Genomic DNA, 14,731 nt, shown 5'->3' with positions numbered 1-14,731 from the left:
CCAAACACATCTCTAGTATTTAGTTGCACCACCTCTGGCTTTTATGACAGCTTGCAGTCTCTGAGGCATGGAATTGATGAGTGACAAACAGTATTCTTCATCAATTTGGTGCCTACTCTCCTTGATTGCAGTTGCCAGATCATCCTTGCAGGTCAGAGCCTTGCTGTGGACACATTTTTTTCAATTTCCAGATTTTCAATAGGGGTTAAGATCTGGGCTATTTGCAGGCCAAGACATTCACTGGATGAGTCTTTCTCCAAGGAATGCTTTAACAGTTTTAGCTCTGTGGCATGATGCATTGTCATCTTAGAAAATGACAAACACATTTTCAATTGAAGGAATTAAAAAAACTGTCAATGTAAACTTGTGCATTCATTGAAAATTTAACCTTCAGAGCCATCTCTCTAGTGCCTTTGTCTGACACGCAGCTCCATATCATCAAGGACTGAGGAAATTTTGATGTTTTCGACAGGCAGTCATTTGGTTAAATCTCACTGGAACGGCACCAAAAAAAGGTTCCAGCATCATCACCTTGTCCAATGCAGATTCTTGAATCATTACTGAAAATAACCTTCATCCATTCATTCACAGTGCATAATTGCCTCTCCTTAGCCCATTGCAGACTTGTTCTTTTCAGTTTAAGTGTCAATGATGGTTTCCTTTTAGCTTTCCTGTATGACAATCCCATTTCCTTTAGGCGATTTTACACAGTTCTATCAAATACCTTGAATCCAGCTTCCTCCCATTTCTTCTTCATTTGTCTTGTTGTACATCTTCTGTTTTCAAGTCTTATGGCCTTTGGTTGTTTGTCATGACGTTTGGATGTCTTCCTCAGTCTACACTACCCGTACGCTTTACTTTAACAACCTTGCCATGCTGTTTGTACTTGGTCCATATTTTTGATACAGCTGACTGTGAACAGCCCAAATCTTTGGCAACCATACGTGTAGCGTTACCTTCTTCAAGAAGTTTTTTTATCCTCTCCTTGGTCTCAAGAGACATCTCTCTTGTTGGAGCCATGATTCTTGTGAATCCACTTGGTCCAGCAGCCCTCCAAGGTGTGATAATTGCACTGTTTTTAACTGCTGACTAACGAGCAGATCCAATCTGAGGCAGGGGCCCAATTAAGGAAAGGAAATTGACAGTATTTTCGACTCATAATGGTGTGATTCCATATTTTTTTCTTCAGAATAGAGTGATTCTATATTTATTTCCCTGGACTTGCTTTATAGAAGCAACAGTTACTGACCACCATGCTGTTTTTTATTCATTTCTTTTAGTGTTCCTGATGCCAAGGAGTCGAACTTTTGAACTAATTCATTATTTTTTCAAGCTTTTTATCTGAGTTTGTTCTACATAATAAAATGTCTGAGTAAGTGCTCGTCCGAGACTGGTGATTCCATACTTTTTGCTAGAGGTTGTACTATTTCAGTATCATGGTAACAGACATTTTGCAGAAATATGTTAATTTTTATCCAACCAAAGTTCACTCAGGTAATGTATAAATGAAAGACAATATTGGCTACTACTTCAACTACTTCAATACAAATGGCTCATAACGTGCTTTACTACTTTTAAGTTGTGTGAACATTAACATGTAAACATTAACGGGTTTCCCTGAAGTACAAATAAATAAAAATAAATAAATAAATATAAAAAAATATAAAAAAATAACCCTCAAGTCCTTTTGCATCCTAACCTCAACAATATGCAGGACAGGTCAAGTGTGATTAGCTACTGAGAAAATTCCATGTTCTTAAATATGAACAGGAGTTGATCCACGTGCTCAGATGAAAGTGTGCTGTGCTGAGCATTGACTCCTGCAGTTGAAAAAACAAGGTTCTGAGTGTGGGCGCAGCATGTCAGATGGCTAAAGTTACCCAGGTGGGCAGCGACAACCATATTAGCTGCGTTGCCTGTGACAACAAAAACGCCTTCTTTTGCGATTTTCCATTCATTTACAGCACCGCTTAGCAGCTCAGCCGTGTTAGCACCCGTGTGGTTTTCATGCATTGCACGTAACAGCGAGTTGGTCTACATTCGACAGCGACTGGATGATTTCTACTTTTGTCTGCTTGCCGAGAGCCGGGACTGCCGTGTCAGTGAAATAGTGACGTACCTCGGCTCTATTGCTTCCAAGATTCTTCGAAATCCCCCATTTTCTATAAAATTTTATAGTCAAATCCAAAATAATTCCACACTTCTGCTCTTAAATTTTTGGGAGCAAGTCTGATCTCACGGAGAAGTTGGTTGGTTAGGTCAGCCATTCGTGTTGCTGTTTTGTATCAAGGAAAAGTGAGTTGTGGACGTGTATTCTTGGTCCGCTCCCCACAGAGTCCTGAAAGCCGTTGACTGTATTTTAGTTGCTTTACTTGGCATATTTAAATAATCAGAATTAGGATGTTTTTGAATGGTTCTCGAATCTTCCACGGCCAAATCGCGAATAATCTAAGAATCAGAAATTTCACACACCTTTAATATTGAACATTTCCTGAAGCCAGTTTCAACTAAAGACATGACATTTGGTAGGCATGTCTATCATGAATAAACCTACAAAAAAAGTATCAAGAATTCTTGGACCATAAAAACACACAGGAATTGACTCATTTGTGCTCAGATTGGCAGTTTTAGGCTACTAACTGTACATTTGGCCATTTTCAGATGCCCTTCTGAAGCCATATTCATTAACATTCAGGGATGTCCTTATCATATATTTTATTTTACTCAAGTCCCCTGATTTTGAGGATCTACAAATACAGAGTCCTGATAAGATACATCTGCAAAAATGATCATTCTTGCACGATGCTATCTTCGCGTTAGCTTCCCATGAAAGCTACCACAATGTTTGCCTTCTAACAGTGTTTTACTTCTTTTTACTACTTTTTTTCCCGCCTGTTTAGTGATGTTGTGTAGTATAAAACATAAATTTTTGTTTATTTTGGCAATATCCTTTTACATCTGGATTATTATGTTGCTTTGTAGCCCTTATAATACAAAATTAAAATAAATAAATACATTTTAAAAATCCTGATCTTTTTCACCCAATTATAATCCTCTAAAAATTTTGTGGTCAGGCCCAATTTCCAATCATGAGTAGAGACAATCTTGATCGGATTGTCGATATCCCTATAACATTTTGATGTAAAAAAACCTGAAATTTAACAAAAATGATTATGACAGTTTCCAGGGGTCCTTCACAGTTGAACTCATCTCAGATATTGTGTCTGATTGCTATCAAATTTGACCCACGCAAACTGGATAGAATGACAAAACTAGATTTTGAAGAATGTATTTGCCATTGCCTGGATGTGAAAGTTGGCAAAGCAAGTGTGATTATACACTTTTCCCCCTTAAAATTCAGCCTCCAAATCCAGTTTCATTCAGTAACATTAACTTTGACGTGTATGTTTATTTTTAATAGACCCAAAAATGTCTCAAGCATCTATGCCTGGAAAGACACAGTAAGCCAGCGGCTTGATGTGGACTGGCTGATTTTGTCCATTCCCAGAGTTCCTTCTTATGTCCATAACAGCTGAAGGTGATCAAACATTAAAAGCATACGTTTGCACGCTCGTCTTAGTCTTTCCCACCGTCTCCCCCCTGTTTGCACCTTGCTGCCACGGGGACTTCGCTGCTCGCCTCATTAGCTGCCATCGTCGCCTTCATTAGCTAATGGGATTGTTTTAAAGAGGGTTCCAAGAACAGAAGCGCCCGGAGGGAAGACAAACACCTAAACTTATGTGTGCCGGCGTGGAATCACTTTGTGACTCGCTTTGTGCTATGAATTACTCACAGCTTTGTGCGTGTGTCATAGTGTGTATTTGTGTGTGTCTGTCTGGGGAATGTGTGTGTGGGTGAATGTGTCAGGAATGCGTGTGATTGTGAAATTGTGTGTGTGCTTGTGTGTATATAAAGTGCCTTCTCTTCCTTAATTAGCGTGCAAGACTTGCTTTGAGAATATGAAACAATATCACCTGATGATGCAAACGGCTGCAAACTGTCGCCTCCACACCTGACACTGTGTGTGAGTGTCTCTGTGCGTGATTGTGTGTTTATACACATACACACGCTACACTTGTAGTCTTTACACGCTGTGCGCTCTAGTGGGGTGCTGTGGTAGCCAAAAGGCTTATTTTGCCAGGGGAAATGCAAGCGTGTAAGCAGAATCCTTTGTACTGTGTGATTGGGGGTGGGGGGGGGGGGGGGACTCTGCAGTGATGTTCTTGCAACAACAACAAAAATGCCCGCATACACACATATATACACACACAACACAAACACTCAAATACCAGCAAAATATGCCAAGAGACCTTGAAAAGTCGTTGAAAAGGAGAAAAAAACAAACGGAAGACTAGAATGCAAATGAGACTGTTCGGTTGTTTAAGAGCCTTTATGCCAGGAAACAGGAAGTGGTCACATTCATATTACTACTGAATCTTTTACAGTCTGATAATTTTAACAAGTGTCAATACAGCAAAAGTCATCCAATCGCTTTAGACTCGGAGGGATGGCAGTAGTTAGTAAGTTACGAGCATTAAATTATCCGTTTGTTAACATGATGCTGAACATTTTGTGTGATGTATGTTGGCATTACATAATATACAGTATCATAGACTTCATAATGAAATTGATGGAACACTGGGTGCGGGGCCGATTAATAGGGGTTCTATCTCGGTCAAAGCTGACAGAGTGGAAACAGTTTTTTACGTTGAAAATTCTTGTGAATAAACGCTTAAATCCCTGAATTCTTTATAGATATGGACGTAAAACAGTCTCGATTCTTGGTTAAAAGCAAACAAAAAAATGGGCAGTTGGCATTTATTTTACGTAAATATGTCAAATGTCCTGCTAGTCTTTAAGCCACTGTGGTGTTGCCTTATCACAACAAACAGCTGTTTACGTTGAAATTTTTGGAAATAAATGCTTAAATCCCTAAATTCTTTATAGATATGGACGTAAAACAGTCTCGATTCTTGGTTAAAAGCAACAACAACAAAAAAAGCGCAGTTAGCATTTATTTTACGTAAATATGTCAAATGTCCTGCTAGTCTTTAAGCCACTGTGACGACGCCTTATGACAACAAAGACCTTTTTACTTTGAAAATTCTTGTGAATGAATGCTTAAATCCCTGAATTCTTTATAGATATGGATGTAAAACAGTCTCGATTCTTGGTTAAAAGCAAAAAAAAAAAAACAACAACAAAAAAGGGCAGTTGGCATTTATTTTACGTAAATATGTCAAATGTCCTGTTAGTCATTAAGCCACTGTGGCAACGCCTTATCACAACAAAGAGCTTTTTACGTTGAAAATCCTTGTGAATAAATGCTTAAATCCTTGAATTCTTTATAGATATGGACATAAAACAGTCTCGATTCTTGGTTAAAAGCAAAACAAAAAACAAAAACAAAAAAAGCGCAGTTAGCATTTATTTTATGTAAATATGTCAAATGTCCTGCTAGTCTTTAAGCCTCTGTGGTGACGCATTATCACAACAAAGAGCTTTTTACGCAGAAATTTTTGGAAATAAATGGTTAAATCCCTGATTTCTTTATAGATATGGACGTAAAACAGAATTCTATGTTAAAAGCAAAGAAACGGGTATTTAGCATTTATTTTTCGTAAATATTGCGAATTATGACGCCAATGCCGTAGCGGTTAATTTCTCCCATTGATTTTTTTCACAACATTTCAATATGCATGCATGGCACAAAAAGATATAATCATTATTTTGAATCCTCAAACAAATCACTCATGAGACGATCCTTCCTGTTTGTATGCGGTACAGCTTTTGTACCTTTCCAACCTAAATCCGGTGTTGGAATATAACTGCGACCGACTGAAGCGGAGAGTAGGACGACCCCCTACTTGAAGGCGTGGCGCAGTGTCTGATGAATGTGACCCGTCAATATCACTATGAAGTCTATGACAGAATAAATGTCCATGCCTCAATATTGTTATTGACATCTTTACAATACAGATTTACTCACAGAGCAGCATTTTGTCTCTGTTTTTTGGCAGTGAGGTGCGTTCGCTTCTCCCAGGAGCCGGCCGACCAGTCTGTGGTCTTAGGTGAGCGAGTGGTCCTCTCCTGCGTGGTCTTCAACTACAGCGGCATCGTCCAGTGGACCAAAGATGGTCTGGCGCTTGGTGTCGGCGAGGGATTACGAGGTAAAGGATTTTAGATTTAATAGAAACCAGGTATCCTGGTGTTAAGTTTATTTATTGCTTTGTTTTCTTTAATATCAATCATTTAGATTGATATAGCATCTTACAAGTGTAAGCCAAGGATGCATAATTTAATTGCATTCAACTACATTTCACTTTATCTTTAAGTTGTGTGCTATAGTTTTTGTGTGAAAAGTAGAGATCAACTGATTATCGGCGCCGATAGTTGTAAATTTGATCGGCCTTTTTTTTTTTTTTTGTCTGACTGGCCGATACGAAAAAATCAATTTAAAACTAGGTTATTTCAGCTCAGATGCAGACACGCCTCTCCTGCACTAGTATTCACCCTGTCCTGATTGGTTAAATGCTAATGGTAAATGGAGTTACACTTGGATTTCGCCTTTCCACTTTTTTAAGGCCCTCAAAGCACATCCCGCTGTATCCTCATCTACCTACTGGTAACGCAGCACCAGGAGCAAGTGGGGTTTAGTATCTTATTCAAGGATACTTAGACGAGGTCAATTTTTCAGAGAGCTATTTATTCAGTTTTATAAGAGATGCTATCCATTCAACTTTATAAGAGATGTTTAAGAAAGTGTAGGAAATTCAGGCACTTCTGGAGCTATTATTTTCTATTTGTGTGATTCAATAAACATGCCATGGGCATATCATTGAAGTTCATGTGTTTGTATTAGGGTTGTTCCGATCATGTCTTTTTGCTCCCGATCCGATCCTGATCGTTTTAGTTTGAGTATCTGCCGATCCCGATATTTCCCGATCCGATTGCTTTTTTTTTTGCTCCCGATTCAATTCCAATCATTCCCGATAATTTTTCCCGATCATATACATTTTGGCAATGCGTTAAGAAAAGAATGAATAAAACTCGGATGAAAATATACATTCAACATACAGTACATAAGTACTGTATTTGTTTATCATGATAATAAATCCTCAAGATGGCATTTACATTATTAACATTCTTTCTGTGAGAGGGATCCACGGATAGAAAGACTTGTGACTTTGTATATTGTGACTAAATATTGCCACCTAGTGTATTTGTTGAGCTTTCAGTAAATGATACTGTGGCCATCCCAAATGCATGATGGGAAGTGGAACCATGACTGTGCGTCGTGCTAGCAATTGATATATCTTCTCTGCGTTGGGAAATAACTTCAATCAATTGCCACCTTGCTTCACCACATTGCTTCCCGTGATATTTCTATTAATAGGGAGAGGGATTGCAAGGCTTTAGCCACTTAAAAAAAGGCTCCAAAGTCTGCCAAAATTCACTCTACTCTACTTTTATCTCTCCATATAGGTAAAACGGCGTCATTACAGATTGAGTGCGACACTTAGTGAGAGAGTTGTGCAGCGCACACATTAATTGCGTTAACTATTTTAACGAGACACATTTTTTAATTAATTAATTGCCGCCGATATCGGGGTATTTTTGATAACACTACCTTAAGCCTAAACTAAAGACTCTGGATGAGTGTATCATCTGTAACGTTAAATACAATTAGAAAACGATTTAATTAAAATATATATTTATTTTAAAAAAAGGCATGGCCGATATTTTTTTGTCGATTCCGATACTCTGAAAATGACGTCTCGATCGGGACATCTTTAGTATGTATTACTCAATTATTTTGCGCCAATTTTTAAACTTTCACTGAAAATGAATATCTGCTCCAAAATGAGTTATCGGCCCATCTAACTACAAATAATCTGTATCGGTCCTGAAAAACCCTGATCAGTCGATCACTAGTAAAAAGGATGACATGAAAATAAGGTGAAGAGTTTATATTTACCATCATAATGATCACTTATCAAATCCAGCAAATCTTGCAAAATTTTATTGTTAGTTAACTTTAGACAAAGTAAAATTGATGAATAAATGAATAATTTGAAAACTTACAGAAATGTATTATTTTAAAATATAATCTTACTGCTAATATCCATATACACTCACCATCCAGTTAATGAGATTACAACTGCTTAATATAATATATTTTAAATGATTTATTGTTGGTAATCATGCTATGATTTGATCTATTTGATACTGTATGTTATTTCCTTTTCGAGTGACTTCTTTATAATAATTGCTGGCAAGGCAGTTATAAATATATCTCCATTCAACAGCCATGCAAAAAGTGACTAAAAATGTTGTTCTTGAAAGAAATATGTGACATGGCATAGCCAAATGAGTAAGAGGTTGCACAGAAAGATTTCAAAATTAAAGGCAAAAATGTTTCACTTGATGGAAATTTCAAAATTGAGATTTCCTAATTAAAAATTCCATGAACACCTCTTGTATTAATTCAAAATTCCATTATCATTAGTAAACACTTTAAAGTGTTTAGAAATTCTTATTTGTAACAGCTATTCCATTTAGACTCCATTATTATCTTAAAAAAACAACCAAAAATAAAAAGGATTTCCATATTGTTTTCAGATATATCCATACGGGGAATCCCTAATTTATAGGTACCAATTTAAAGATGAAAATTGCTTTTTGGTAATTTCATACCGATTTTAATAATTCTACGTTGTCAAGAGTTAAAATAAGCAGGGAAATCCAAAACCATTTCCCTAATACTGTAATTTTAGCATAGTAAGAGGCTATCCAAAACCCTCTGATTGTTCTACTGCCAAGTACTGTATATACGCCGCCGATTGGTCCATTTTTTGCGCATAGTGCTCTGTGGGAAAGATTGTTTTAAACATTTTAGTAACTGCAATTCCATTGTTGTTCCCACAGTTGTTCATCCGAGTCCCTCATTCAGATAACGATGCTAGTCGCTAGACTAAAAAAGGAAATGACCGACGATGCGGCTCTATATCGCTTGGCCCTGGCTGAGTTTTTCTCGTTGTCTTTACGAGCGGTGATAAACGTCGCCGCGACACTTGAAGAATGGAAGACCTCTTGCACGCGCTCTCTCTCTCTTTCCAGGTTTTTACTGTCCGAGGCGAACGCGGCGGCATCTGCGGTCGCCGCCAGAATCTCAATAAAAAGTTATTAAATGTCAAGTGCCGCGGCTTAATGGCGGCTTTATAATCACTTTAGCGTCTCCCGCGGACAAAATGTGTGCTGTTTATTAATTGTGGTGGGAGGGAATGTGCCTCGGAGCGTTTGTGGAGAGCTTATCGCCTTTTATCGGCGCACTAGCCGTATTTGATAGCTGTACGTGTGAGGTGTTGAGAATGGAGGCCTCACAATTTGGCAGGGGAACTACCTGACCTCTACTAGCTGTTCAGGATCAAGAAAATTAAATACTCTTAAATCATTTTAGTCCTATAATCACTGAATCAAATACAGTTATGATTGAATGTGAGTTATCATTTGTAAGAAGTTTGGAGAATTGATATGTGTTCTGCAAAGGTCAACACGCATACAAACACTCAACTTCTATCGTCAGTGGCTTTAAGCCACACTCTTTGTCCCTGCAGCCCTTTTCTCCACCAATTAGGAAAGTGCGTACGTTTGCTCAAAATGTCACCCTCTTCTTCCCGCTTTTTTTCCTGGTCCACCACAAACCACTGGCTATTTGTCCTTTTAAATAGCATGACAATGTGTAATACTCACCTTCCTTGTCATCCTTACCAGTGCAAAAATCCTTAATATCACAGCAGATTAGGTTTTGAATCAGCCATTCTGAAATGGTTTCACAAATGTGTACTTTTCAAGGGTTGAAAAATAGTATCATTGCTATTTGATATGTGTTGTCCACACTTGAAGTGAATTGAAGTCAAGGGAAATGCTATTGATCCGTTCCAACACATGTCAACAACGACATGCAAGTTTAACTTAATCTCAAAACTGTCGAGGCGAACCTCCTAACCACTCGTCCACCATCCGTAAAAGAGATTTTAATAATGACTAATAATGCTCCATAATAATGCACGTAAAAAGTAACAAAAAAAAATTACAGTAAATATTGAAATAATGTAACGGCTAAAAACAAACATTAAGTGAATGTAAAATTTTAAATTACCATAAACTGAATCAACCTTTTTTTAACAACAGCTTCACCTAAAACTTGATGGCAAATATCCTTGATCCCAGGTATAATGAGTTCTTCTCCAATCGTAAAAGGTTTCTTGATTTTAACAATATGGTTCACCACGAGGTATGATGCTCTCAGTGCATTTGTTTCTGTTGCCTCATTTGCTGGCTTTTAGCCACATATTATGCAGAATCGACTTGGTTATACCGTAGGCTCCTCTTCTGGCACAGCAGGTGGCCTTTTCCCTGTAAAAAAGCTGTCCAAAGATGTCTGTTTTTCAGTCATTTTCGCTATCATGTGGGCTTATTATTTCCGGGGAACAGATCTGATGCGCCTACGTCATTATCGAGGACAAACGCACATAGATATAGATGCTAGATGCTAGCTCAAATGCATTTAAATGACGACTTCCTATCCAGTTGTTATTATTATATCTATTGACTAATCCGAGCAAAATGACCCCAAGTCCCCCGTCCGCCATTGGTGTGCAGGTGTGCAGCCTGCAGCACACAGCCAGCAGCAACTAACGTTACTGTTTACGTTGACTGACGCTGGGCTGCTATAGGTATGCAAACACCCCAGTAATTGCAGCCAACCACAAGAGGGCGACATACACAAATCTCTACTCGTATTTGTTATATGTCAAGATGCTCAGGCCTTATTGCAGTCATTAAAGATTTATTTATTATTTTTTTGTGGTCCGGTAGCAAATGCGCCACGGACCGGCACCGGTCCCCGGCCCGGTGGTTGGGGATCCCTGATTTAGATGACACGTATTGCTAGCTTAAACACTACATTTCATTGTATTGATTATGACGCAATCAGAGTTCTTTCTGATGTGAATAAAAAAAAACATTTTTTTTGAATCACAAATTCTGAGATATCACCCACTTGTATGTATTTAGAGGGAGCGAGCGATAATATCGATTTTGTAAATTGCTGTAACATACTTTTTGCTTCCAGTGTATTGCTTATTCTGGAATATCTAAGCAACATTGTCGTTACAACTCAATTATCAACATATTATTGACTACTTCATCTATATACAATTCTGAAATTTTCCTTTCATTAGGTACTGTATAAAGACATCGTTTGACACACTAAATCTGTTATCACATGATGGCTGTATTGTTTTGTCCATATATTGTCATATCATCATATAATATCATTATTATGTAATATTTTTCATTGTTTGTGTGTTTGCATCAGAGGTGGGTAGAGTAGCCAAACGTTTTACTCTAAGAGTTGCATTTCTTCAAAATAATATTAATCAAGTAAAAATAGTCATTAAAAAATGTAGTCAAGTACAAGTAAAAAAAAATTTTTTTTTTTTTTTTTTTTTTTTTTTTAAAACGATGGTATTTTTTTTCTCTCAGCACAAACTTATCTACAGTCATGTTCGCACTATAAGGTGCAGCTGACTATAAGCCGCCACCCCAACAAATTTGACACCAAAACAACATTTGTTCATCGATATGCCACACTGGACTATATGCCACAACTGTCCTCACTGTATTACCGTAATTTCCCAAATATAACGCGCACTGTTTTTCCTCAAAATCAAAAAATAAAAATAAAAGATTGTAAAATCATGGTGCGCATTATAAACGGGTACATGGATGGACACAGAAATTATATATATATATATATATATATATATATATTTAAAAACCGATTTTTTTTTTTTTAATTGACACGGCCATGTTGTGTTGAAGAAACGTATGCGGCGAGCCGTTGCCGACCATTACAGTACATGACGTCACCATTTTGTTTCGGTAATACTTCACTCTGATCGCTCGAATGATTTCGTCTGTGTTAGTTTCTGCTTTTTTCACTCTTCATAAAGCACAGAATTTAGTTTCTTGAACTCATTTGAGTTAACGTTTATTGCAGCTCCGCAACTCGGACCATAATAAACGTAACAACACAAACTTCTTTTGTCCGTCAACTATTTCTGTCCCTCGGGAAACTCAAATCCAAATAACAATAGTTCCTATTGTTACTGTCGTGTCATCAGCAATGAGCTCTCTCGGATTTCCGACTTACGTTCTCACTTTCATTTTACCGTATCAGTCCATGGAGGAAACATTTATTCATCATGATGAAGCGAGCAAGTTATACAGCAGCCTTTAAAAGAAAAGTCATATCTGTTTGTTTTCTCCTGGATTCTGGTAAGTTCAAGAAGTTATCAGATCATATTATTACCGTACATTTGGTCAGTTTACGGTAATGTTTTGAACTAGCAATGTGCTATGCTTGTGCTGTGTTTCACCAGTCAGTAAAATGACATTTCTGTATCTGTACACAAGCTCTGTTTTCTTGTATTCTTCTATTTAGTGGTGCTAAAATTAGGGTGCGCGTTATACACGGCTACAATAGTTTTCCCTAAATTTTACAAGTAAATTTGGGGTGCGCGTTATAGACGGGTGCGCCTTATATTAGGTATAAGTATGTATGGTATGTGATATTTACACCAAAAGATATTAACCGGTAACACTTTATTTGAGATCGGCATCATACGACTGTCCAATGACCAAATGAACCACCATGAAGCTTTCAACAAATTGGCTGCAAAACGTCATTGCTACAAGAAGCTTCATTTGGCCATCACTGCTCCCTTGGGGGAGACAGTCGACCTCTGCTGCCACCTGCTGTCAACACTGTTGTTGTCCAACATACTTAGCATGCATTTCAGCCTCCAAGTATGCATTGTTGCGCTGCACATGTAAATAACAATAAAAAAATCATGTTCTGTTGTAATTATTTCTTCAGTTACTGTTCCAGTTGTTTCATTAATTGGTAGCTATGGTAATTGGTAACACTTTATTTGACAGTGGCGTCATAAGACTGTCATTAGACATTCATATATATGACATGACACTGTCATGAGCATTATTGAATGCTTATAACAGATGTCATTTAGTGTTATCCGGCAAATTATCTCACTTTTGAATGGATGTAAAAGATCCGAGGTGGACATAAATGGAGTAAGTGACATAATTTGCCGGATGACACTTAATGACATCTGTCAAAAGCATTCAGTAATGTCCATGATTGTGGCATGTGATAATTATGACAGTTTTATGATGCAGCTGTCAAATAAAGTGTTACCTATTAACCCAAATAAATCAACAAATAAGCCGCACTTGACTATAAGCCGCAGGATTCAAAATGAAGGGAAAAAGTAGCGGCTTATACTTAGAAAATTATGGTATATGAACTGTTGTTATAATGTACAATGACCCGTTACATAACCACATTAAGACAAATAAATACAAAAAGTACAAAAATAATTGAATTCCGCTGAGAAAAAGCAAAAACAAAACATAAATGACGCATTATTCGTCCAAAGAGCATGAGTGGCCTCTAGTGGAGAAAATATTTCCTAGTTGAAATGGTGAATAGTTCCTTCATAGTTGGAATGGTGAATAGTTCCTTCATAGTCATTATTATGAAATTAAAAGGATCATATCTCTGGTTTTCGGTGGTCAGTCAGTGCCAAATAAAAACTGGGAGAACGGTTTAAATCTGCACTTTTTGATCCATGTTGAGGGCAGCACTCTATGTCAAATACTTCATTTTTTACAGTGCTTCAAAAGACGCTACTTGATTGAACGGGCTGGCGTGATCATATAACGGCAAGTTTGCGTCCGATTGGTATAATGGAGTCAAGTGATTATTGTTGCGACGTCTCCTTGGTGAAATTGGTAGAGCTACTCTCGGGATCGCTGACAATAAAATAATAATGATAATAATAAATCTAATATGTAGAATAAAGAGGAAAAATGTAATGATTCTTGTGTAGCCCAAAGTACCGGAGTAAGAATAGCGTTTTTTCCTCACAAATCTAATCAAGTAAAAGTAAAACGTATGGCTTAGTAAAACTACTCTTAGAAGTACATTTTTCTCTAAAAGTTACTACAGTAAATGTAACGGAGTATATGTAATGAGTTACTACCCACCTCTGGTTAGCATATTAGCATTTTATCAACATTCCTGTCATGTGTTCCCCTCTGGCGGGCATCCCTTTTCTCCCTATTCTTTCCTTGTCCTCGTCCTCCTCCTTCTTCGGCTCTCTCCCATCTCCCCAGGGTGCTGTCACCTCTCTGGTTGCTATGCTGTGAAGTGCTGGAGAAGATGATGTAATCTCCACTAATACTTTTGTCCAGCATTGCCCCCCTCGAATCGCACCTCACCCTTCCCTTTTCTTCCTTCACTCACTGCAAACCACCTGCTCGACTGCCTCTGCCATCTGAATCTATGATGTCATGCCCTCAAGGACATGCCAATGAGCGCCCCCTTGTGGGACCTTCAGGTCTTAGTCATGTCTTTTTGAGAACAGCATTAGGAAAAACCAAATGTATGGATTTTCTGGACATTCTTTTACTGTATAAGAGGAGGCAGAAAAATGAGCAAATGCCAAAAATTGCATGGAAAGTAGGCCATTTTGGTTAAGGTAGCCATTTCGCACCGCCCGAAATGTCAAGGGAAAATCAGCCCCATAGACATGTTTCTCTAATCCCTATGAAATAGGGCTAACATTTTTTTCATAACAGG

General features: G+C 37.8%; 1 protein-coding gene across 2 annotated transcripts in view; it reads left to right on the top strand.

Annotated features, from left to right (window-relative positions):
• The window catches only part of kirrel1b (kirre like nephrin family adhesion molecule 1b), a 118,947-nt gene that overhangs the window by 67,754 nt on the left and 36,462 nt on the right, over positions 1-14,731 (top strand). For both annotated transcript variants that reach the window (XM_057857318.1, XM_057857320.1), the window contains exon 2: positions 6,021-6,170. In XM_057857318.1, coding sequence (XP_057713301.1) covers positions 6,021-6,170 — 150 coding nt within the window. The remainder of the gene's footprint in view (positions 1-6,020; positions 6,171-14,731) is intronic.

Source organism: Corythoichthys intestinalis, chromosome 14, assembly GCF_030265065.1.
Source record: "Corythoichthys intestinalis isolate RoL2023-P3 chromosome 14, ASM3026506v1, whole genome shotgun sequence".
Taxonomy (NCBI): domain Eukaryota; kingdom Metazoa; phylum Chordata; class Actinopteri; order Syngnathiformes; family Syngnathidae; genus Corythoichthys; species Corythoichthys intestinalis.
The sequence above is the reverse complement of the archived record's forward strand: the minus strand, read 5'-3'. Positions and strand labels throughout refer to the sequence as shown.